This window comes from Petaurus breviceps, unplaced genomic scaffold (genome assembly GCF_028583685.1).
Source record: "Petaurus breviceps papuanus isolate PSGF00001 unplaced genomic scaffold, PetGlider_PUasm1.0 90604, whole genome shotgun sequence".
Classification (NCBI taxonomy): domain Eukaryota; kingdom Metazoa; phylum Chordata; class Mammalia; order Diprotodontia; family Petauridae; genus Petaurus; species Petaurus breviceps.
Window position 1 is genome coordinate 3,793,844 of NW_027187285.1, and position 27,438 is coordinate 3,821,281.

General features: G+C 36.4%; 1 protein-coding gene across 2 annotated transcripts in view; it reads left to right on the forward strand.

The window, feature by feature from the left end:
* DZIP1L (DAZ interacting zinc finger protein 1 like) overlaps positions 1 to 27,438 on the forward strand; it is a 72,755-nt gene that overhangs the window by 26,833 nt on the left and 18,484 nt on the right. For both annotated transcript variants that reach the window (XM_069063904.1, XM_069063905.1), the window contains 7 exons: positions 3,851 to 3,935; positions 10,541 to 10,662; positions 11,549 to 11,710; positions 16,311 to 16,439; positions 19,230 to 19,292; positions 20,757 to 20,897; positions 26,358 to 26,388. In XM_069063904.1, coding sequence (XP_068920005.1) covers positions 3,851 to 3,935; positions 10,541 to 10,662; positions 11,549 to 11,710; positions 16,311 to 16,439; positions 19,230 to 19,292; positions 20,757 to 20,897; positions 26,358 to 26,388 — 733 coding nt within the window. The remainder of the gene's footprint in view (positions 1 to 3,850; positions 3,936 to 10,540; positions 10,663 to 11,548; positions 11,711 to 16,310; positions 16,440 to 19,229; positions 19,293 to 20,756; positions 20,898 to 26,357; positions 26,389 to 27,438) is intronic.

Below are 27,438 nucleotides of genomic sequence, written 5' to 3' on the forward strand. Positions count from 1 at the left end.
TGAATTTTATATAGGTAGTAAATACTAAAGGTGAAATTGAACCAGGTTCTCTGATTCCAGAGCCAGTGAATACTTTTTTTTTTTTTTTTTTGCTGTATCATGCTGAGTTCTTAAAGGCTATGCCAGCAGAATATAAGTACAGGTAGTTTCTACCAAGTTGGACGAATGTCTACTATGGCTGTTGCCTGAGAACCAGTCCAGTTATATGTGGACAGGCTCATCACCAGCATCTTGGAAATGTTATTTTAGTCCAAGGTAACCTTTAAGAAAGTGTAAGAATCCTCTCTTCATGCTCAAGGAATCCTTTTAGATTTTGTACCAATTTAGATTGTTGGAGGAGAGCCAAGTATAATATAGAGGTCAAAGTCAGGGTTATACTAGAGAAAAAACCCAGTTGTTATACCAGATCACTGGAAAATGAATGATAATTCATATAGCAAAGGGATGATTGAAGTGTGTGGTGTGTTTATTTCCAAGGGATAAAAGGATTCCCCAAGGAAATTCTACAGTATGGGTCAGAAGCCCTTTACAAGAAAGGTGTCAAGTTTCTGACCCTATTTTGTAACAAAAAAGAGAAAAGGGGTGAGGAATAGGGTTGAGCAGTCTGGAGTAGGAAAGGATCATTAGGAAGGGTCCCTTCCTCAAAAATACATTGATTCCTAATTTAACAACGAGACTAATTTATATTGAGTTCTTCTAATCTCCTGGAAGGTTCAGGATGTCAATTCAAGCCTCAGTGTGAATTATTTCAATAAAATAATGTAATTGGTGTAATTAATTAATTAAATTGCTTACTTCCTCACCATGGTTAAGACAGGCAACATTGATGAGGGGAGGAGAAGGAAAGAGTAATTTTGAGCTAGGGAGGGCAGCCGTGAGTAGGGTAGGAGACTTTGATTAACCCAGAGGGTAGCCCTACATGAGAGAAGTTAGGCTGAAAGACAGGAGTGCAGAAAGAGGGGTGAGGGAGAAAGGAACAAATGTAAAGGGTCTATTTTTTTTTAGCTATGTCAATTTGTGCTATACCACTAAAAATCATATTGCCTTGACATATAGATCACCGTTTGCAGTGCACAATTTAGCTCCTAGACTATGCTCAGATCGTTTCTGTCACCACTTAACAAGGTATGACAACATACAATCACAAGAGCCTTGAATTAAACACACACATAGTTTTATATGCTGTTAAAACTGTTAAGAGGTTCAACAAAATTTCATTCTCTTGTCTTTGACATGAGTACTACATTGTTGTCCTCATTTCAATAGGGAGGATGAGGTGGAACATAAATGTGCTCTCAGTCCTTTGGGGGGCATCAGGCATTGACTTGCAGATTGCTCATTTCATCTGGTTAGCCACCAAATGATTTAAGGTTAATAGTTTAAAGTTAGACCTACATAATTCTCTTTTCTCTGAAATTTCAGATTATCTTTTTTTCTGCATTAGTCTTGTATTTGAAGTTATGTAGATTTATTTATGAATTTTTTTGGTCTGATTTCACTCATGTATTGTTTTAAGAGTGCTAATTGAAATGACAGGAAAAAGGGTTGTGTGTGTGTTTGAAGCAATAATTTCCAGCCCTGGCTTATCATCTCCAGTTAGCTCAAGAAGTATCAATAGATTGAGAGCTGGAAAAAGACTTCACAGATCACTCAGCTCAAAATCCTCATTTTATATACGAGAATGAGAGAAGTTAAGGTCACATGATTAATTAATTAAATTGCAGTAAATAGCAGTAAATAGTAAATAGCAGAGCTTACTTTTGAATCAAGGATACCTGATAAACATACCTGTTACCATATGATTCTGGAACCCAGAACATCATTAGATTACACAAAATAGGAGGCTTTGTCTTAACCTTTTATGTGTAGTAAAAAAATACTCAGACTTTTTCCATTCTCAATGCAAGAAGTGCTAACCTGTATTCCAACTGTAAGATTCTTAAGCTAATTTTAATTCACTTATATGGAGAAAATTTTAATTTAATTTTAATTCATTTATTGTGGAGAGAATTTCCTCATCTGGAAATTCCCTTTGTCAGTGAATTCACAGGTCCAGTCTTCATCCATATCTATCTGTATATACATACATACATATTATACACACATATATAAATGTATCTAAGCATGTATAATTGTATATACACTCAATAAACACTTATTAAGCACCTACTATATGCCAGGCATGGTGCCAAGTGCTAGGGATACAAATATGAAAAAAAAAGAATTATAGTCCCTTAGGACCCACAAGGAGCTTGCAATCTACAGGTAGAAAAGGTAGAAAAGTCAGAGAAGTCCCAAAGTAATTCAGCCAGGTGAGAAATGAGAAGATGTCTGAGCTAAGCTCCCTCCTTAAGGAAGATTTTGGAATTTCATGGTTCCATCCTCAAATCAGAGGGACAGTGGGTAGTGATGAGGAAGGCTGATAGGATCTTCAAGAATGATAAGGTATACACATATATAATTGTATAGACGAATATTATTGTATGTATCTATGTCTATGATCATGTATATATGTAATTTTATATATACAAAATTACATATACAAAAATATATATATAATTAAACCATCTTAGGACAGGGGGAAGGTTGTGATGAAACTAAATGAAATTAAACAAACAATACTGGGATGTCACAGTTCTGAGAAGGTTGGACATCATCGATGTTCAGTGTCAAAGAAACAGGACTAAGGTTAAGTTGAGGAGATAGGGATAGTAGCACATTGCTTCAGCATTTTGTACTGATACTCAGGTGCCATGTTCTGTTCTAAGGAAGTTATTAAAAAGAATCTAAACTTTTCTTTCCACTTCCTTGGCATACTAAATCCAGCTTGTCCCTGCCCACCACCATGTTCTTTTCCCTAGTCTCGAGACACAATCCTGAAAGCTGGAGAGGAGGCTGGAGCACCCAAGTAGTAGCTGTGGGATCAGGAGGTGTACTGTGTGGAACCAGTCACTGGGCAGATTTGAAGCTCAAGGCAGTTGCTATCCCTTCCAGAGACTGCTAAATTGTTTAAATGTTGTACTTTATTTTCTTTATTCCATTTATCAACATTGGTAACAAAAAAAGATTTTTTTTCGTGAAAGTCCTAGGCTCCATGATAGTAGAAATATCACTAGATATGGGCCCAGAAGAAGTGAGGCTACTTACTGTGACTTTTAGAAAGTCCCTTGATTCAGTTTACTCATCTGTAAAACAGGGATAATAAGTCTAACCTTGCCTCACATGGTGTAGTGCCAGTGCGATATTTACAGTGCCCACTATCATGATAAAGACTGTGACTGTAATTCCTATATGGTGCTGGAAGGCAAAATATAACAAACTCTCCATATAGAGGACAGAACCAAAACATTTATTTAGACACTAGAAAACTGAATCCTAAAACTAGTAAGCTGATTTCTTCATAGTAATGATGAAGTTAATAAGCCATACCAACACAGAGAGCCATGCCATCCTTCAGCTTTCCCACAAACAAATATAAGATCAATATTTACTCACAGACCTCTCTATCTTCTTTCCTGAGTGTCCTCTCTCTCCCACCATCTATCTAGCTCTGACTCCCAGCTTCCTGTAGATCTGTTTCCCTTCAGCAAACTCCTCCCACCACAGGCTCTATGTGACTACATTAAGCCTATTAGGGGGCAGAGTTTACTTTCAAAGCAGGGAAGGTCTTCAAACTCCCCCCAGGTCTATTAAGGGGCAGGGAAGATCTTCAAATTCCCATTCCTATGGTAGTTACAAGAATAAAAAAGAAATGTATATAAAGTATATTGTGATTATAAAGTGCATTACAAATATTAGCTATTACTTTATCATCTATTTTAATCTATTTCCTATTTTTTTTCATATACAGTGCCATTTGTGTGACAAGGCTTTCATAAACAACTCTTATCTTCAAGGCCACATCCAGCGAAGACATATTGAGGTGAAGCAGTCTGGTGAGCAACATTTACTGACCGTTTCAAAGCTTAGACCTTAGTGTGAGGGAGATGGAAATTTACCTGCCTTCAAGGAGCTTATAATCAAAGCTATGCAATATAAATATACTTAGATAGTTTAAAGACAAGCCTAAAATCAGTTTATATACTTTAAAGGGCCACAAGGTGCTTTCTTCAGCATCTTTGTGAGCTAGGTAGTGTTATGTTAACCCCCATTTTGTAGATGAGAAAACTGAGGCTGTGAAATTAAATGACATGCCATGGCCAGAGGAGACTGTTTGGTATAGTAGAAAGAATGCTAGATTTAGAATTAGAGAATCTGAATTCAAGTCCCAGCTCTACTGCCTACAAGCTGTATGACCTTTAATGAGTCAGGCTCTGTTTATCATCTGTAAAGTAGAACAGTACTTTTCCATACCAGGGATGTTGGGAGGAAAACAATTATACAAAGGTGAGCTGCTAAGTGTCGGAGTCAGGATTTACACCTGAGTGTCCTGATTCTAAGTCCCGTGCTCAAGACACAAATAAGCACAAATATATTTAGTGCTAGCCAAGCACCTAAATGCCGAGTGGATAGGATTAAATAAACGTGTAAGCAGGGTGGAAGCTGAGCTCTTTTGAGCTCTTTTGATGACAGACTAGTAACAGGTAGCAATTGTGTGGGATTTGGGGGCTACCTGTTACCCTATATCAGTTTATATAGGAAATATAGGGTGGAGCCAGATTGTGAAGGGTTTTAGATGCCAAGTAGAGGAATTTGTATTTTATCCTAAGGGAATGGGGAGTCACTGAAGTTTCTTGAGTAGAAGAGTGAGGTGATCAGATTTGTCCTTTAGGAATATCAATTTGGAGGATAGATTGGAGAGGGAAGAAAATGGATGTAGGAGGATCAATTAGGAGGATGTTGAAACAATCCAAGCAAGAGGTGATGAAGGCCCGAACTAAAGTGTTTGTGGTATCAGTAGAGAGCAGGGAATGGATGTAGGAAATTTTGAGGAGATGGATTCAATAAGATCTGGTAACTTATAATATTTGCACATAGATACAGGTGATGGTTCAATGTATGGAGTGCTGGGTCTTGAGTCAAAAAGACCTGAGTTCAAATCTGGCCTTAGACATTTACTGACTGTGTGACCTTGGCCAAGTCATTTAACCTGTTTGCCTCAGATTCTTTAACTTTAAAAAGGGGATAATAATAGTACTTACTTTGCAGGGTTGTTGTGAGGATCAAAGGAGATAATACTGGTAAAGTGCTTAGGACAGTTCCTGGCACCTAACAGGGACTATATAATTACTCATTCCCTTCCCTTTTCTTTTGAATGGTAAGATAGGAGTGAAGAGCTGAGGTTTGACTCTGGGGTTGCAAGCCAATGCGATCGGAGGATGGCAATCAATGCCTTTGATAGAATTAAGGAAGTTAGTAGGAGACATGCTTTGTTTTGCATTTGCTGAGTTCAAGATCCCTATAGTCATCCAGGGGGAATTAACCAAAAGGTAGCTGGTGACATGGGGTGATGATCCTATAAGAGAGACTGAGAAAAGTAGGAATCTGATAAGTAGATAGAGGCCCACATCATCAATTTCTTGAAAACCCGGGGAAGAGATAATAACTAGAAAGAGATGGTGGTCAACTGTGACATACGTTGCAGAGGAGTCAAGAAGGATAAGGACCGAGAAGAGGTCATTGAATTTAGCAATAAAAAAATAATTAGTGACCTTGGAGAGACTTTTAGCAATAAATAGAGCATCCATGGCCTTAGCTAGAGCAGGTTTGGTGGAGTGGTGGGGAAAAGCAAGAACTTGAGAAATGAATGGGCAATAACAAAATGGAAGCAATGAATGTAGGCCCATTCAGGAGTGTGGCTATGAAAAGGAGGAGAGAGACATGGAATGATAATCATCTTAAGGGATGATAGAGTAAAATAAAGATCTTTTTTAAAAGAATATGGGAGATCTGACATGTTTGAAGTGACCAGAGAAGGAGCCATCCAGTAAGGAGAGGTTTAAAATTATGGTGAGAGGGCTGGATGGAAAGGAAAAGCTCCTGAAAGAGACTCCAATTGCCCATAGTGATACTTAATTTTGTCCTGAACATTGAGGGAACTGGCCATTTTAGGAATTTCCTTTCTTCTTTAGCTATAGGCATCCCTTCTTTCTTGGAAAAATACCCTTCCTGGAGGTGGCTAGATGGCACAGTGAATAGAGCACTGGCCCTGGAGTCAGGAGAACTTGAGTTCAGATCTGATCTCAGACACTTGACACTTAACTAGATTTGTGACCTCAGACAAGTCACTTAACCTCAATTGCCTTGCTTTCCCCCCTACTCCCAAAAAAGAAAAATACTCTTCTGGGAAAGAATTATAGCACTAAAGAATGTCAGAATTGGAAATACTCCTATGGCTTATCTAGTCTAGCCCCCTCATTTTACAGAGTAGGAAAATACCTCTATTCCCATTTCCTTCTTTTTTTTAAGCAATCAGGGTTAAGTAACTTGCTCAAGGTTACACAGCCAGTTATTTCTGGGTGTGGTGCTAAGTATCTGAGCCCAGATTTGATCCCCAGGTCATCCTGACACTGGAGCCAGTGCTCTTACTTGCTGAGCCACGTGGCCACCCCTACCCATTTCCTTCTTAAAAAAAAAACTCCCATTAAAATGGAAGATTTGGAGTCACACTTTTCTCTATTCTACACAAGATCATATAATAATAGTTCACATTTGTGCAATAATTTATATTTTGCAAGGTGCTTTCCTTACAATGATCCTGTGAAACAGGTAATGTAAACATTATTTTCCTCTTGACAGATAAAGAAACTGAGGCTAAGAGGAGTGAAATAAGTGGACTTTGGTCACCTAGCTAGTAAGTGGTAAAGCTAAGACTTGAGAACAAGATCCCGTGCCCTTGGACTACAAATCCAGTGTCTTTCTTATTATACAGCACTGATTCTTTGCTTGCCATTACTTTTCTGCTTGGGACACAATCATGGACTTCTTACCCTTGACTCATAATGGAATCTCCTTGGTATTTTTATGCTAAACTGCATCCAACCAATTTTAAGTGAAGAGCATAGAATTATAGAATATTAGACCTTAAAGGCACCTGTAAGTTCATTTGCTTCAACCCATTCATTTTACAAGTGAAAAAACTGGAACTCAAGAAAATTAAGTGATCACCTTGGTACAGTGTTATAAAGGGCACTTTATATGCAGTCAGAAAGCCAATTCTAATGCTAGATTCTCCATTTAGGAGCCTGGACAGCTAGGTAGCGCAGCGGATAGAGCACTGGACTTGGAATCAGGAAGACTCATCTTCCTGAGTTCAAATCTGACCTCAGAAACGTCCTACTTGTGTGACCCTGGGCAAGTCACTTAACCCAGTTTGCCTCAGTTTCCTCATCTGTAAAATGAGCTGGAAAGGGCAAACCGTTCTAGTATCTCTGCCAAGAAAACCCCAAAATGGGGTCACAGAGAGTCAGACAAACAAGTGTTGGGCGAGTATTGATTTGAGCCTTGGTTTCTTGATTAAATAGGAATAATTGGATTTCTCTTACCTTGTTCATAGGATTGTTGTGTGTGTCAAATGAAATACTATATGAAAAGTACTTTGCAAATCTTAAAACATTATATGAATGTTAGGTATTATTATTACTATTATTTCATAAAGTAGCACTATAATCATTCTTTCCCAGTCATATGATGAGTTGGTTACTAGCAAAGATAGGACAGCAATAGTATTTTCTTTATCTTTAGCTCTTTCCAATATACTATACTGCTTCTTCTATGCATTTTTATATCTTAGTATTCTCTACCCACAGAATTAATAGTTACCCCAAATTGTGGTAGAAACCTTTGAGATGAGCTCATAAGATCTTAATTTCTTTTTTTTAAGTGGTCAGAATTATATCTAATTATTTGATTATTATTATTTATGACAACAATCCTCCACTGAAGTCATACTTTGATGACTCACTTTGGTACAAAGCTGGTCCTGGATTCTTTAAGGCTCTGCCAGAGGAGACTCATCTGGCAGATTCTGCGGGTTGAAAAAGCTTCAAGTGTGAGGCTAGTGATGTGTCTGATTCCTGAGGCTTAACCTAATGAACAGGCCCATCTCCCAGTGCTTGACCATCAGGTAATGAATGGTCATAAAAAAGGTCATGGTTTCTCATGAAGATCATCTTAGTATAGTAGACAGTGAGTTGAATTTCAAGTTCCAGGACCACAGTTTCAGTTCTATCTCAGCTACTTGTATAACCTTGAGCAAGTTAATTCCCCTTTCTGGGCCTCAAGGGATTTATCTGTAAAGTGAGGGGGCTGGACTAAATGATCTCTGTGGGTCCTGTCCAACTCTGAATCTGTAAGCTTGTGATTCATCTACTAAGACTTGGAGGAGTTGTAACCTCCATTAGTGGAGGGGCTCTCCTGAAGGGCTATCTCCTGATTTACTCTACTTCAGTGATTCTCAAATTATTTTTGCTTACAATCCAGTATTATTCTTTGCTATGAGGAATGGTGGCACACTGAGGGAAAGGCAGGAAACTTACACATTTGAGTATTAGCTCCATGGCATTTGCGAGAGGTTCTTACATAAGCATGTGATTGCAAGTATAAGTTCCTGATGATTTGAGGAACACCTAAGGAAATTTAGCCATATGACAATACCCTGTGAGAATCAATGCCCAAATTTTTAATTGTCTTCCAAATTTCCTTACATAAATACATTTTGTATAATCCTATATTTACTTTCCCATGAAGTTAATCACCTCTTTTCAGTAGAATATTAGCTCCTTGAGGGTAGGGACTATTTTTCTTCTGTTTTTGTATTCCCAGTGTCTGACAGGTGATTGACTGATTGATAGGGAAGAAGAATCATTATGGTTCATATTGAATCAATTATTGATTAATCATTTAATTAATTAATTGTCATTAATTAATAATGGTAAAGTACTAATTTAACTAATCAATAATTAATTAATCATTCAAATCAATTCAGATTAATCATTATGATCAAGACAAGATCTCACTAGATCCCTAGAATAATTCTGTGAGATTAGCATGAAGAGGCTGTTTTGGACGGCAAGTTAAAATGTAGAAAATATTACATTTTGATTGAGAGGTGTTTATGGTGCAGCCTTAGGTTTAAAATGAGAATAATACATTAGTCAATGATCATTTATTAAGTGCCTACTATGTGCTTGGGACTGTATTAAATTCTGGGGACACAAAAAAGGGTAAAAAAACCTGAAATATTTGCTACCTCTATAAAGACCTTTGAAAAACATTGTGAGAATTAAGTGTTTGTGGAGATTTTGAACTCTTAGGAATCTGAGGTGATTTGTCTATTATTCACTAATTAGAAGATCCTTTTACTAAGATTTGATTTTGGCAATGTAAAAGATGTCAAATAGAACTCTATATTGAGAATCCAGGATATTGTAGAAAGAGGGATTAGGATAAAAAAATCTATGGTACATGGTGTTAATTTACAGGATTTAAGTGAAAACTGTTTTGTACTGATAATGGCATTTTTATGCAATTAGGAAACCACTATGTGTCTCAATATTTTGATATTTCAAGAATCTAATGTTTCATAATATAATCACATATTTAGAGCTGGAGGAGACCTCAGAGGCCATATAGTCTAGCCCTCTCATTTTTCAGAGGAGGAAACTGAGGCCAAGGGAGGTTAAGTGACTTGCCTAAGGTCACACAGGGAATAAGCAGCAGAGATAGGATTTTAATTTGTGTCCTCTGACTCTAGAACCAGCATCTGTTCCATTCTCCCATGCTGAGTCTAATTCACTGGTGTGGTTACTGCACTCACCAGGCAGATCACAACCTTAGTAGGTGGACTTCATGAGTCGCACCTGAAATAATTCAGAACCTGGTGGCAAATCATCCAATGATGAGCTTCCCTGGATCTAGTTTGACTGACCTTCTGATTACTGACACACAGCCTCTTGCTGGACTGTACCTGAAGCTTTTCTAGATTGGGAGAATGTACCAGAGTTCTTACATAGCCTCTGAACCTGGTCACTTCCTCACCAGGAAGGGATACTGGAGCAGGACTTTTGAAGAGAAACTCCTGGTTAACTATTTTGCTTCAAAATGTCTATTCAAATGTGGTGTGTGTCACTGTCATCTGTTGACAGAAAAATGAATTGTAGGCATAGACCCTATGAGGATCTCCCCATCCTCCAGAGTAAAGATTCTTATTCTGGGGTCTGTGAATGTGTTTTATTTTTTTTTAAATATCTTGATAACTATATTTGAGTAAAATTGGTTTCCTTGGTAATCAATCCTATGCATTTCATTTCACACATTTGAGAATATTATTTTGAGAAGGGGTCCATTGGCTTCACCAGACTCTTAATGGGATCGTGACACAAAAAAAGTTAAGGATATTGGTCTAATTAGCTAGATTACTTAAAGCTTACTTTATTTAGCATTACATTATTTAGCATCGCATCTTGCAAATTTAAGGGACAAGGAGCATAATAGCATACCTGCAAATCTATTTAGTCCCTCCTATACACACATTCCTAGCAAAGACATTCCTAAATCACTGATTAAGCTTGGAACACCTTTGTTTGGATGGCCTTGACAGAAAAACAGAAGCAGCAAATGCAACATGTGGAAGACGGAATAGAAGAACTGAGGGCAAAGCTGAAGCAGACCCAGTCCCAGCTGGAAGCTGAGAGAGAGGCGGAGAGGCAACGGCAGCTTCAGGTGGGACCATGGAAGGAGTGAGGTAGAGCAGGTCAAGAAGATGAGTAGATTTGGGGCTGCAGAGCTCCCTGAGGGTGCAGGCTATTGCTATACAGAAAATTAGAACAATTCTGTATGGTCTTTCAGCTTGAGGACCAAAGTGTTCTTCTTTGGTGCACATATCATATTCTATTTGGTATGTTAATCATTTGTGTATGTGTGGCATTCTCCTACTAGACTGTAAGCCCACTTAGGGCAGGATAACAATAAGTGATTTCTATATAGGGCTTTAATGTTTGCAAAGTGTTGTACAAACGCTATATTATTTAATCATTACAATACCTGCATAAGGATTGCAATACTGCAGATAATATAATTTGCAATGCTACAGATATTATAATTCCCATTTAACTGAGGAGGAAAGTACACCAATTATTGATTTAAGAAATAACTTTAGGTGGCCTGGAAAAGAGATTTGTATAATTTTGTCAGACCTACCTAGAGGAAGTGAATCATATGCCTGTATAGTAACTCAAGCCCCTTCCCCACCCAATCATACTTCAGCCCAAATTATTTTTACCTTCTTCTGTATCATTTGCTCACATAAAGTATGAGCCATTGGTGCATCGATTGAGTGAGCAGAAATGTGCTGTTGGCAAAAGATGCAAAAGGAGTAGGATAATGTTCCACTCTGCCCTCAAGGAGGATACAATTGGGTTGTAGAGGTGTGAATATGGACCTCATGGCTTTGTGACCATTTAAGGAGCATACAGTGCTGTATGATAGAGTTCTCCTGTGTATTTCCATAGCTATGTAACTGTTGGTTGGTTATGCAGTTGGTGACCAGTGATTGTTATAAAAATTAAATTGAAAAATTCTTTAGTATATTTCTTGCTTGTCCTTTCAGGAAGCAGAGAATATTCGTCTGAGGGAAACAGAGGCAAAGAGGGAATTTGACAGATGGAAAGACGAGGAAAGGATGAAGCTTTACCAGGAAATAGACAATTTGAAACAATTGCTTCTAAATGAATTTAAGAGTGTTACCAGTCAGAAGTCCATGCTAGAAGAAGTAAGTTCCATAAAAGGTTTACATACTTTCAATCGGCTACATGTTCAATTTTTCTTCTTTATAGTTCAAATAAATGCAATCTGACTTTAATAGATTGTCAGGGTCTACTCTTCAGAGCAATAATGTATTGGATGATGTCATTTAAATTCATTCACATTTTAAAAATATTTTTAGAGAAACCACATGTTTTGCATATTCACTCTGTACATTGAAAGGGATTCACATACTTGGTTACATGTTGCATCTACCATTAAAGGATAAGCTCTATGAAGGCAGGGGCTGTTTTTCATATCCCCGGCATCTAGCACAGTATAGTGCCAGGGAACCAGTTCTTCATAACCGTGCTACAGGAATGGAAGAGTAATACAAAGCCTTTGTCTTGGCAATGAATTTATAATTCAAAAATGCATTTCTAGATCAGGGTACTTCCATTTAAAAAGTTTTATTGATATCATGTATTTTTACATCATAGTTATTTCTGCATATCTTTCTTTATACTTTTGCAGCCTTCCCCCATCCCCTCCAATTCTTCATGAACTTTCCCTTGTAAGAAAGAAAAGTTAAGCAAAACCAACCCACATAGCTGATATATCCAATAGCATTTGTAGTATTCTGAGCCCATAGCCCTTCCCTTACCCCAACTCCTTCCAAGGAAAAGTATGTTTTCCCCATCTCTTTACTGGGGCAGAGATTGATCATTATAATTTACAATATAATTTGTATTTTGGTACAGTGGATAGAATGCTGGGCCCGGAGTCAGGAAGACCTGAGTTCAAATGCAGTCTCAAGCACTTACTAGCTGTGTAGCCCTGGGCAAATCATTTGCCCTCTGTCTGCCTCAGTTTTTACATGTGTAAAATGTGGATAATAACAGCATTTACCTCCTAAGGTGGTTGTGAGTATCAAATGAGAAAATATTGTAAAGACCTTAGCTCAATCCTGATACATAGTAGATGCTTTGTCAATACTTATTCCCTTCTCTCCCTCCCATCACATTATTGTTGTCATGTTAGGGTATATTGCTTTTCTGATTTTGCTTACTTCATTTAGCATTAGTACTTTACCATGAATTAGTCACATTTGTCATTTTTTATGGTGTAATAATGTCCAATTATATTAATATATTACGATTTTTTTCCTGTCATTTCCCTATTTATTGGTACCCAGTTTGTTTCCAGTTTTTTGCTACCAAAACTGTCACTATGAATTTTTTTTTGTATAGATGAGACCTTTTTCATATCTTCAACTCCTATGTAATGTATGCTTCATATTTGGTTCTCTGTATCAAAGGATATGAATAATTTAGTTACTTTTCTCTTATAATTCCAAATTGTTTTCCAGCCCATAATACATACCAGTTTATTGATGTGCCTGTTTTTGCAAACAACCTCTGCATTTTGTAATTTTTGCCGGTTTCAGAGGTGTGAGGAAAATCCCCAGAGTTTTAATTTGCCTTTCTCTTATTAGTAATTTAAAACAGTCTTCCATAAGATTGCTAATTGTTATTCTTTTTGAAAACTATCCATGTCCTTTGACCATTTATCTATTAAATAATGGCATTTAAACTTTTTTTTTTTTTAAAGCAATCGGGGTTAAGTAACTTGCTCAAGGTTACACGGCCAGTTATTTCTGGGTGTGGTGCTGAGTATCTGAGCCTGGATTTGATCCCCAGGTCATCCCGACACTGGAGCCAGTGCTCTTACTCTCTGAGCCACCTGGTCACCCCTAAGCAATTGGGGTTAAGTAACTTGCTCAAGGTTACACGGCCAGGTGTTTCTGGGTGGGTGCTAAGTGTCTGAGCCCAGATTCGATCCCCAGGTCATCCTGACACTGGAGCCGGTGCTCTTACTCGCTGTGCTACCTGGCTTCCCAGCACTTAAACTTTTGAGTTAATTCCATGTGAATTTTAGATATCAGATTTTGTCAGAGATATTTGATGTAAAGATTTTCCTTTGGTAGACACTGTTCATTCTTTTTTTTTCTTTTTTGGAAGGGGGAAGGTAGGGCAATTTGGGTTAAGTGACTTGCCCAAGGTCACATAGCTAGTTTTATGTTAAGTGTTTGAGCTGGATTTGAACCCAGGTCCTCCTGACTCCAGGGCTGGAGCTCTATTCACTGTGCCACCTAGTCACCCTGACACTTTTCATTCTAACACTAGTTGTGTTGTTTTTGTTCTTACAAAAGCATTTGCATTTTCTGTGATTGAAATGATCTATTTTGACTTTTTGATCACTTCTATTCCTTTTTGGTTCCAAAATGACAGAAGCGTTGTCCCTGCTACTCATGATGGTTAATTTTTCTTCTGTTGGTCTTAGTCCAACACACCATCCTAGAACCTTGCTTTGGCAGCCTTTCTCACTCAGTTGTTTCAGTTTCTCTCTTTTTACTAGCTCTTTCCTATCCATAATGCATAGTTTAGGTATCTCTGTGTGTGTAGTACCTATTAGGCCACTGACTATCGGTTTAATTGATTATAAATATGATAGGATCTCTCCTCATTGGTGGAAAGTGATACTTCACACACACTCATGCAACATATTGGGGCAGAAATTTATAGGCTAGTAGGAAAGATATGGTATGCAAATAGGTAATTGTAATAAAAAATGTAAATTTAAATGTATATCAAAGGAATATCAATTACTATGAGAGTGAGTGAAAGATCACTGATATCTGGGCAGAACAAGGTATTGTCATCTTTCTGGAAAATGTGGCATTTCGCTAGGATTTGTAGGGTGTCTAGGATATCAACAGGCATATATATATATATACATATATATATGGAATTATATTCTTGGTATGGGGTAGACGGTAAGCTAAGGTACAGAGGTCTGAAAATTTGAAGTATATTCTGGGGATAGGGACTAGTCCAATTTGACTGGAACATGGAGTTATTGTTGTTCAGTCATGTCTGACCCTTTGTTACCCTGTGGATCATACCAAGCCAATACCCTCCATGGGGTTTTCTTGGTAAGGCTACTAGAGCAGTTTGCCATTTCCTTCTCCAATGGATTAAAGCAAACAGAGGTTAAGTGCCTTGCCCAGGGTCACAACTAGTAAGTGTCTGAGACTGGATTTGAACTCAGGATTTCCTGACTCTAGGTCCAGTGAGTGCTCTATACCATTAGCTGCCCTGGAATATAGAATACATGAGGAGAAATCATGTGAGATAAAGCCAGAAAGGTAGGTTGAAGTCAGATTGTGGAATGTTTTAAATGCCAATGTGGGGAGCTTGGACTTTATTTGGTACTTAATTTGGAGGCATTCAAGGCTAGAAGTTAGAGGCTAGCGATACTAATCCAGTTTTACAGAGTAGCCTAAAGAAAAAGGAATTTGGAAATTTCTATGATCTGATTATGTTTTCCAGACAAATAAAAGCCAGGGACCTTAGAACCATTGTATATACTAAATTATGTATTCAGTTTTCACTTCTCTGTTGGAAAAGACATATTGCAAGAATATACATGTAGAGGATCCTGTTACAGTTCCCTTCCTCTCAAGTTCAACATTGACTCTGACGATTTTCAACACTTCTCTGAAAAGGGGGCAGGAAAAAATTAGACCAGATGTTTAGTGATTATTGTAAGGTGAAAATCCAGGGGGCACACACAATTATCCAGAAACTCGTGGTGTGGAAGGGATAAGAAGAGGTCAGTAGACGTATTTTTTCCCCTGCAAACTGAAGGAAGTTCATGCCAATCAAGTCAAAGAAGCAGGGACATGGATCGCTTAGTCTGTTTATGGAAGGGCTAGCTCTTCATTAGACAGTTTCAGAGGAAGCATGAGAAACTGCAAAACAGGAGATTAAATTTGAATCCAGTTCTTTTCTGGTCCCAAATTCAATACAATCTATTATTTTTATATATATCTATCTTATAGTTTGGAGTATTTCCCCTTGATATAGCCTTAAATTTATCTTCAATAAGTGATTTGTTGTGAACTTAAATTTATTATAAAACCAAAACCATTTTTGTCTCTTTCCTTTCACAATATGACTAATATGAAAATGTTTTGCATGGTTACACATATACAATCCCTATTAAATTTCTTGCCTTCTCTATGAGAAGGTTTGAAGAAGAGGGATGGAGATTATTTGGAACTGAAATTTTTTTTAAAAAGTTAATTGTTTTTACATGTAATTTGAAAAAAAAAAGAACAAAACCATTGAACTTATATCACCAACCAACTAAACTTTTAAGAAGACTTTCAACATATAGAAAGGTATAATTGCTTATCATTTTCTTAATTTTATAGAATGATATAGGATTTACAGTTTCTCAGTCATGGAAAATATTAGATTAGAATTAGATTCAAAAGAAATTATACTTTAGGGAAATAAAAATCCTAGTGAAAATTGTTTTGTCTCCTAGGTTCTGTTCTCCTTCAGCAGCTTTCTGCTTGAAGCCATTCCTGTCACATGTGTAAATGAAAGAATGGCAGATCAAAAATTTGTAGGCTGATAAAGATATTTATAGGACTGAAGATCTTTTGATAGACCAAGTTAAAGGATTCTTTTATCAGTGTATACTCTTTACATAGCACAAGATATGAAAGAGACTATTATGATGAGATTTTAGTTTAAAATATTTATCAATCTCTTCAGAAACTCCAAGTATTGCAAACCCACACTATAGCAGAGTCTCATCTTGGAACACTGAGGGATGATGATGCTGAAGACCGACAGAAACAGGCAAAGGAGGTACAAGACATGAAGGAGAAGCTTGAACATCAGGTGAGTTTTCTTTATATCTTTCATCTCCACTTCCATTTTTGGAGCCATTCTATCTGCTCCCAATGTTATCTTCTTTAAATTGAATGGAAGAAACAACTTGAAGATAATAACCTTTTTTTTATTTGTACCTCTAGTGTTTAGCACAGCATGTGGCACACAAAAAAACACTTAATAACTATTTGTCAACTTGTTGATTTTTAAGGTATACCTGCCAGCTCATTAAGTTTAATAAAATAGAAGTCCCCTAAATTTTGATTTCTTTAGAATAAACTGTTATTATAAGGTTGCATATTATATAATTTATGGTCCAAATTTCCTTGTCCATAGCAACAAAAAACATTTAGCAAGTTCATGTAATATAACTGTTTCTACTTCTATTCCCCAAGTTAATTTTTTTTAAGTAATGGATTTTGCTCACAGCATCACTTAATTTCAGAGTTTGAAGGACTTACAAGAGGCTATATATATTCTAAAGTATCTGTGAGGGAGAATCCTACCTACGACTTGTCAGCCATATGGTTACCCAGCTTTTGCTTGATGACTTATTGTGAATCTAAATCTACTCTTCCCACCTTCCAATAGCTCTAATTATAAGAAAGTCTTTGCTAACATCCGGCCTAAATTTGTCTCTGTAACTTCTACCCATTGCTCCTATTTCTGTCCTTTGGGACCAAGCAGAACAAATCGAACTTCTTTTCCACATGATTACTTTTCAAATTTTTGAACGCAGCCATTATGTTCCCTTTAAATATCTTCTTTTCCAGGTGAAACATGCTTAGTTTCTTCAATTAATCCATATTATGAACTTGAGACCTTTTACCATTCTGATCATTCTGGATGGTATCAGGCTAATTCTACCTATAAAATAGTTCCGAAAATTGAACACCATACTTCAGATACAGTTTGACAAGGGCAAAATTTCCCTACTCCCGAATACAAATATTTTCCTACTGAGTCTTAGATTGTTAGTTTTTTTTAATCTTCCATATGATATTATTAACTAAGATATTCTAATAATTGCTTATTGGATTAGCTCATATCAAACTTGCAGTCCACCTTGTATTTATAAAGTGCATATCCTCCCCACCCCCAAACTATTAATTTCAGCCAAATGTTTTAGCCTACTATATGCTTTTTGAATCCTAAGTATATAATCCAGTGTGTATCTCCCAGTTTTCTGCCATCTGAATATTAGATGCACATGAAAACTATGTCTTTATCTAAGACATTGTTGAAAAATGTTAAATGACAAAGGGTCAAGCAAAGATTTTGGAGGCACATCACTAGTGAGTTCATTTCAAATACACAGTGAACTACTAAGGACTACTCTTTAGGTCTAGCCATTCAATTAGTTAGAAATCACCCCAAGTGATTTTGTCTTTACCTTTCTATCTTCTTCACAAGAGTGAGAGACTTTATAAAATGCTTTGTTAAATAGGTAAACTATGGTGCCTCTCCAAGCCTTCCCCACCCTGCCCAGTCTGCTACTTTTTTAGTGACCTTTGGAAAAACAAGGTTAATGTAGCATGCTCACTAACTATCCCTATCTTGATCAACCAATGAAATTGTGTTTGCATTGCCACAGTTATATATTCACTTCACAGGTCTTATAGTTTATTTCCAGCTGGCCCATAAACATTCTGTCTTCTCAAATCCAGGCATAGGGCTGTACTTAAACTGATACTTAGATAATTCAATATTTTATTACTGAGAATAGAAGCATCAATGGAACTTCATTTCAAAAATTTCCCAATTCTTCTTCCTGCTCTGGATGCGATTATATATCAAATTCAGTGATGATATAGATTGTGTGGGGTGTTCAGAAAGGACTAGCACCTCGGGTGTAAGGGCTTGCTGAGCTCTTTTCAGGACTGCTCATTCACCTTTGGTGTCTACCTGGCACTCAACTCTCACTTGTGGCTCCAAGAAGCCACAAGCGTGTACAGGAGCCACACCCCAATAAATCATCTGGCAGATGGGCTAAATGAGGTTGAGGGCAACCAATAGACTGAGTTAAAGGGTTGTTTAGAGCTTGATCAGACATCAAAGATGCCAAGGTCATCCACTGCATCTTGGGCCATTGCCAGTCATCTTGACTTTTGTCTTGCCACTGGACTTCAGTGACTCTGGAAGAGAGTGAGGCTGATGGCTTTGTTCAACTCTGCCTCACTTAAATCCAATTCATGAATGAGTTAAGACATTACCCATGATATCATTAGTCCCCTTTGAAAATGAAAGACAAACAACAGCAATTCTATATGACTATTTTTATTTTTGCCTGCTTCAGCTGTCATAGAATAAATTATAATTTGATATAATCCAGCTCTATATGAAAGAGACAAAAGAAGAAGCCCCTAAGTCATTCTGGGATTCTGGGCCATTTAAAAATCAGTATATTCTGATGATCTGATATGGAAAAAATTTGGGACAGACAAAATCTGGGAAATTTATTTCAACCATCAACCCTTTCAAATAGAGGTTTTTAAACTTGTGCATGTGTGTGTGTGTGTGTGTGTGTGTGTCCTTTTTGACAGTCTGGTGATGCTGTTGTAACTCTTTCTTAGAATATTGTTTTTAAATATATGAATTGATGATATATAACATATATACACATGTATACATAACATATGAACATATGTTATACATATGTACACATATATAACATATACATACAAAGATAACCAATTATATTGAAATATGGTTATAAAAGCAACCAAGTTCACGGATTCTAGATTAAGAACTTCTGCTCAGAGCTCAATAATCATCCTTTATATACCTTTAATTTTCCAGAAATTAACATGGAAGAGAAAGTTAAAGAACCTGCAGGAAGAACATCTGGCAGAAAAGAAAAGGGTAAAACCAATAATGAAAATGGTCTAGGGTTTGTGACAACAGCGTAGGTTGTCTGATTTATCTCCAACTGTTCATTCTCAAAATCCTCCCTCTGCCCCATCTCAGGTAGGTGACAGTTTACTAGCAAAATAGGCTGGGGGTTGGATGGGGGAGAGGAGATTCAGGATGAAAAATTACTTATGGCTACTGACATTGTAAACCTCAGGAACTACAACAATACAGTAAAGGTAGCATAGGCTCATATTTTCTCTTGGACAAAGAAAGCCTCAATAAGCTTGGTAAAGAGTTGAAGAGGCATGAATGGTAGTTAAACAGACTTTCACTTTAAACAACCAACCTTTTCTGCCTCCTCAGTTCCTGTTCTTATCAAACTATCAATGGATTTTCTACTTCTGCTAGCCCCAGCAGTGTATATAATTTTATGGAGGAAAAAAGTAGTTAATATTTCTTTATCAAAGTTGTGTGTCAGGATGACAAATATTGCAGAGGGGATAAATCCAATATTAGGGGTAAAGGTGTATATTTTATAGGATTTATTTATACTCACAGAAATTTCTTGTTATCTTGGCAAGTCACTTAACATTTAAAAACCTAATTTTAACACAATTGTATAAAATAGGGGTTGGTGAACTATGACCCCTTAGCTTTTCATAGAGCGTACAAAAACAGATCATGGACCAGATTTAGCCCAGGAGCTGTGGATTGCTGACTCTTGATATAGTCAAATAGAGGCTCAGAGGAATGTATGACCTATGTTAATGAAGTCTTAAGTGCAGTAGTTATTTCAAGGGCTTCTATCTATTTATCTCTGCTTTCCCTGGGTATAAATACCTCTGCAAGGGGAAGCTGGTGCTGATGCTGACCATACTTTTCCTCTTATTTGTCCTGCTAGAGAAAACTAAACATCTTCTGCTTACATTTGACCACATTGACCATAAACCATTTTCTCTAAGCTTATGGGAACATGGACTTTAATATTGCCTTGCTCCACTGTATTCTGTGTGGATTGAATAGATGAAGGGATGTTTCATTGTAAAACTGAAAGAAAATGCTGTTGTTTTATATATTTCTTCAGATCATTCATTACATATATGTAGGGAAAACAATTTCTCGTGTTTCATTAAACAATTCATTTCACTTTATCAGAGCAGAAAAATAACATTAATATATTTGATAATAACTTTTTAAAAACGTCCATGTCAAATAATTACAATTATTATCTCAATTGCAGGTCAGTAGTTGTTATGATAAATTATTTTACAAAGTAGCACCTGAGTTCTTATTTTACCTGAGATAGCTCATGAACATTTTATTGAGTTAGGTGATATGTTATAGGCTTTTCTGAAATCTGATCTCCTCCAACAAGAGATTATACTAGTCTCTTCTGGGATGAAATCTCTTTGGACAACTTTTAATACAAAATTGTCAGACCAGAAACTTAACAGAACATATTCTTCTCAACAGTTGAAGGATGAAAATGAGAGGCTCCAAGTCTCCCTGTCTCAGGATCAAAGGAAAGCTGCAGACCATTTTCAGAGCCAAATGGATTCACTCAATGCCAAGTGCCAAGATCAGGCCAACATCATTAAGTCCCAGGAAGAAATGGTATGTCTGCCATCTTTGATTAGTTTCAGATATTCAATGCCAGTCTTTAAAAGACTTTAACTGCTGTCTTTGTTTTAACATCACCTTCATTTTCAAATATGTTCCCTTATCTTGTAGCAGTAAGCCATCCCTTGCAACAAAGAATAAAAATGAAAGAGGAAAAAAAGTAATTCATCAAAACTAATCAACCTATCAGTTGAATTTGATAGTGTGTGCTGTGTTGCCTACCCATAATTTTCGACCTCTGCAATGAAGGGAGAGATGCACATTTTCTCATCTCTTCAAAGACAGTCTTTTATTTATATTAGACTTTATAACTAGGGTCGAGTTGTTGTCTTCTTTTATCATTGGTTCCCATCTTACTTGCAATATTTCTCCTGGAAATAGAATACCGATAACTGGAAGGAGTTTTTATCTTCTTTTATTATAGTGATGGCTCTGTCTTCATTAGAGACTATTAGCAACAACTAAGTGAAAAAAAGTTAAAATAAAAACTGCTGTGCTTCTGCTCATTCTTTTGTTTCTGAGGATGGTTATAAGCAGTTGACCTTTCCTATGCTATCGGACCCTCCTGAGGAACAGCCAAATGTGTGCCAATGTAAGCACAATCTACGAAAGTATTGATAATTGAGACATTTTACAACTCAGATACAATGAGGAGCAGGTGGTTCATTAAAAATAAACACGGTTGTCCCTTCTGATGTCACATAAAAATTCTTCTATCTAAAAATATATCCTTCATTAGCTAATGTTTCAGAGCACCATCCATGTATATTAATAAGGATTTCACCCTCTGATGGGCTGTGGTTTCAGTAGTATGGATAGTCCATTCAAAAGCAAAGATCTCAACTACTTCTTTGTCACCTCCTTCTGCATAAATCATATATTCCTTTAAATCCTCCATGGAGAAGCTCCCAAATATTCCAGGGATCTTCCTGTGGCTCTTTTTTAATACCTCGGTGTTACCAATATGGCTCTTGGGCTATCCATCTTCTCTATTATTCTGTGTAGCTGGTTTATCTCTTTTTTCTGGCCATGTCTTTGATGTAGTTTTTTTTAAAGAAACTTTTCAAGTGTAGTCATTGTTGTTGATGGTGATAATGACAATAATATTGTCAAAAACATTAGCCTTTTTATATAATGCTTAAAAGTTTGCCAAGCACTTTACAAATATTATCTCCTTTTATCCTCACAACAACGCTAGGAGGTAGGTATTATTACTATTCTTAAATTATAGATGAGGAAATTGGGGGCAGATAGAAGTTAAATGACTTGCTCAGGGTTATACAACTGGTAAGTATCTGAGGCAGGATTTGAACTCAGATCTTCCTGACTCCAAGATCAGCCTTTTCTCCACTGCTCCAACTTATACTTATCATTAATATTTTCATCAATCTTTAGGTTACTTGTAATAATGATTTTTCTGAGTGATATCCCAATATTTGTAGCCATGTAATACTCTAGAATATTGGTGATAGAGATGACCATTTGTGGCATTGGGCTTTTTGTTGTTCATCTTTTGTTCTCAAAGAGGACCAAGGACACCACAAGGGTGATGTCATGATTTGTACATGAATTGGATTTAAGTGAGGCAAAGCTGCACAAAGTCATCAATGTCAAACTCTCCTTCAGAGTCATCAAAGTTCAGGGGTAAGACAAAAGTCAGATTATGGCCTGGGATGTAGAGGATGACCTTGACCTTTTAGAATTACTGAAAACATTGAACAATTTTCCAATTGTGATGTAGCATGATCTCCCTTTCTTACTCATTTCTTTACTTAGATAATCATTTGCCTTTAGAGGCTGACCCAGATAAATAAATGTACATGATGGGATATTGGTCCATTGGTCCACTGAAATGCATGTTACAACCTGGGTAATGTGCATTTTCTTCTACTTTATATTTCTAATGTGGATAATAAAATTAATCTCCTTCCCTCCTTTAAAAATTTACTGATGAGGTTTTGTAGTGTTCTGATCCTCTTTGTTCAATATCATATGTAAATAGGAACTTTTGAGATCTCCATTAATAGGGAATCCTTTTTGTGCTTGAACTTTTCACAGATCACTTTACATGACACTGGTGGTCGAGGAAATGATTCTCTGTTTTTGATGTTAACATTCAGTAGATTATTGAATGAAGCTATATGCATAACTGCCTTTTCCCATAATATCCATCATAGAATTTTGTACAGCTTTAACATATGATGGGGGATACTTTGGGGAGAAGTTTCCAGATTGTATTTGGTTTATGTAGAGCTAGGAAACTCTGGGTGTAGGTCTTGCCTCTTACAAATACCCACTATGTGACTGTGGGCAAACTATTCATCCTCTCGGTGTTCTAGGTCAGAGGTATCAAACACAAAGGCCTGTGGACTGTATGCATCCCACAACACTCCTGAGTGCAGCTCAAACCAGATTAAAATATAACTGGGAGATATTTACAAAAAGTGAAAATATAATAAAACATAGATAATATTAATATGTTATTTCTAAGTCAAAATGCAGTGTGTAGGGATCCTTATGTATGGTTTAGTGGATCCTGCTTTTATTTGCTTGACATCACTGTTTTAGGCAACTCTCCAAGGTTATGAATGTCAGAGATGGTTCTGACATTTGTAGTTTCCTCATCCAGGATTTCCCTACACCAGTGAAATCATGTGTCCAATCCCAATTTCTATTTGCATCTAGATCTTTAAAAAAAGAAAAGCAAAAACAAAAAAACACTAGACAGTGAGCTCTTATATTCTCTGGCAACTCTGCCATTTTGTAACAGGAAAATGGGGACTTTGATAGAAAATTGTTTGCAAAAGCCTATTTTCTTCTTAAGTTTCTGTCAAGAATACCCATGATATGTGTACATATAAAAGTGGGAATCCACGCATATGGATAGATCGCTGTTGTATTATTGGTCACCTTCTTGGTAAAAGTATGATTTCTTGGAATCTTTCTGTCTTTAACATATACCTTTGAATACTTCCAATGAAGTGTCATCACCATCATAGATTCTTCTTATTATTTGTTCAGATCCAGCCTTTTTCTTACTTCAACTTTATGTACCATTGTTGTTTTGTTACAGTCCATTGAGCATGGATTCCAAATGTGGCGGTTACACTATTTTCAGTGCTAAAAGTAGATTCCTATGAAACATCAACAGATTGGTCCCATCTTGCATCTCTTCATTTTCCTCTTTTTTTTTTTGGTTTAACTTACATATGAAACCAATTTATATATGTTTCATTTACATATGCTCTCAGGATGCCATTGCCTAGCAACATCTCATGGCGAGTTCTCTGAATGCTTCTTTTTCTTTCTTTCTTTTTTTTTTTTTTAAGCAATCGGGGTTAAGTAACTTGCTCAAGGTTACACGGCCAGGTGTTTCTGGGTGGGTGCTAAGTGTCTGAGCCCGGATTCGATCCCCAGGTCATCCCGACACTGGAGATGGTGCTCTTACTCGCTGTGCTACCTGACCTCATTTTAAATATTATATTGTTCAATGCTTGCTGTATCCTATGACTTGAAGAAAGTATTTGAGATGAACAGGTATTTCTGAGCAATCTAAAAAAACTTTCACCTCTTCTATTTCTTGATCCCAAAGGTATTTTCCAACATAATTTTTATTGTCCTACTTTGAACCCACATTTACTTTCAAGCCATTTGGTATCAGAATATAGTTGACTTAGTTTAGAAGACCTTGTCAAGTTCTTCATTGAATTTCTTTACTTCCTCATCCTTTGCAGTCTATGCTGGCACATAAACAGAAATTACCTTCCTCATTATCTCTTTCCTTGTACTCAACATGAGCATTGCAAACTGAGATCACTAAGTATTCCATTAAATGATGTTTTTCTCTTCACCCTTGAGTAGAAAATGAAACCATTTCTTCCACTTCATTTATTCACTTCTCAGAGGAGTTATTGCTAACTTTTAAATGTCTTTTTGTTTAATTTAGAGTAAAAATTTCAATATGGATATGATAAAGTTCCTCTAGTAGCATGTTGATTCATTGGTTATTGGATAATAACTCCTTGTCAAGAATACTAACAATTAAATTAAAGTTTATAGGTGGTCTAAATAGGTTGTGTGATCTAAGTGGCCTCTGCCATCTTTCTTGCCATTTTGCCAACATAATTGTAGAAGCAGAATGGGGATATGTAGGGCTGAGGGACACTTGTATTATCCATGGCTTGTCACCACACATGTACACTTGTATGCACACACACACACACACACACACACACACACACCCCTACAGAGTTTATTACCAGGGAGCACAAATCTACTAATGAATCTCTCTGTTCTTATCTGGGAAGCATCCTGGACAACTAACACAGAGTCTTGATCTTTGACCTTTTAAGAACCCAGGGTCATTTTATTGCCAAAATGAGGCATCAAAGTAATACTTCTGTAAAGGACTCACCTTTTTTTTTTTATTGCAAATACCCCCAAGGAATGGGTACTATATTGCAGTTATTTATTAAACTCATTTGTTATATTTGTTCATTGAATTATACTGTTATAATTCAAACCTACCTGGAAAGGGATTAGGCCTTATCACCTCTACATACCTTAGCATGAAATAATTTATTCATTTATTGAATAAGTATTTTAATAATTAATAAGAGCTAACATTTATGTAGTAGTTTAAGATTGGCAAAGCATTTAACACATTATTTCATGTGTTCTTCATTATCATTCTGTGAAATACATGCTATTATTATCTGTTTTTTACAGATGAGAAAACTGAGGCTACAAGTGACTTGTCCAAGGTCACACAACTAATTAAGCATGTGGGGCAAGAACTGAACTAGACTCTTCCTGATTCTAAGTCCTGATCTCTGTTCACTCATACCTTCTATGTACTAAGCATTATGTTCAAAGTCTTTCTAACTTAGCAGCTAAATGAAGGCACATTTCTATGGATGGAGAGCACTACAAATAAGTTTTTATTGATAAACCCTCTCTCATTGGTGCAGTAGGAAACACAAAGAATGGCTTGTGTAAGGTAATTGGGAGTATGCTCCTAGTTACCACCAATAAGAAATTGGTTTAACAGTAATATTGTTATGGGTTTATGGAATAAATAATTTTTATTCCTGATGCTGTTCTTATGGAAATATTGGCTTATATGTGTATGGCTCTTTACAAGTGGCCTTTATTAAGGCAGTCAGGATTTATATCACTGTGTTCATTGGACAGATGAATAAACAGGGTTCAAAATAATAAAGGGACTTGCTTAAAATACCATGCCTAGGAAGTGGTCAAACCAGGACTAAAACCCCATTCTTTTGACTGCCATGTTAGTGTTATAGTTCTCACTTCTGCACTGTCCCTCTCTCATTTCTGCACAGTTTCTCTCATTTCCACCTTTACTTCTGAGAGAACAGTTACTCAGAGCATGGTTAAAAAGTTATAGAAGTCATTCCATCTGCTTATTTTCCTTGTTTTAAATATTTACAGATTAAAAGGTTGTCTCTCAGAAAGGAGGAAGGTAAGTTTTATTCTTTAAATGAATTAGAATTATTAGCTCCAGTTATGGTTTTTAATATAGGGTCTTTCCCTATTCCTTCTCCTGACCACACTCCTAAGAGATCTAGTCAAAGCAATAACATTTTAATACTTGGTAATGACATCCAAAACATCTAGTCTTTGGTTGTTCCAAATGACTCTTTTTCATGTTCCTTGGTCACATGTCCTAAGAACAGGGCATGAAATCAGAAGAAAAAAGCATTCAAATCTAGGACAATAAGATTCTATACAGCAATTTTTAATTTCCATTGACATGTTTTGTAGCTGAAATCCATGTCCCTGAATTTGACTGAAATTTAGAGTAGAGAGGAACTTATTCGTGATAAGGTATGACTTAGAAGGGGACTTTACTCAAGAATAAAGTTGGAAGAAATTTTATTATATAGATATGATACCGATGATAATTAATTCTACACACATTTAATCTATTATGTGCAAAGCACTGTGGCAGAGACATCAAGGGAGATATAAAGATGGAAGTGTATGTGTATACTGATGCATATGTGTAAACATATAACTTGATGTCAACTTGGGCTTTGTCTTAATTCTTCAACTACTTCTCAGATAAATTTTCCAACTATACTTAGATGAACGAATGAATGAATAAAACATTTATTTAACACTTCCTATATGAAATGTACTGTGCTTAACATTGGGGATAGTGGTTAGGGATAACACAATATACATATATACAATATAATAAAGTATAATATAATACATAGGAATATAATACAATACAATATAATACATAGGAAAGTCAGTCCCTGCTCTCAAGGAGCACATTCTAATGTCAGAGACAACACATAAGGAAGGTTTCAGCTGTAAGTCAGATGGAGAAATCCTATAGTCTTAAGGGGACAGCAGCAAAGTATATGTTAATGCATCTAATACCATTTTCATGGATAAAATGATAGCAGTTTCTATTAAGATAGCTTAATAGGTACCAAATTAAAAAAGAAATATTTTTTCTTGATCCCTAGTTAATTTAATAGTGATAGCATAAAACGCATTT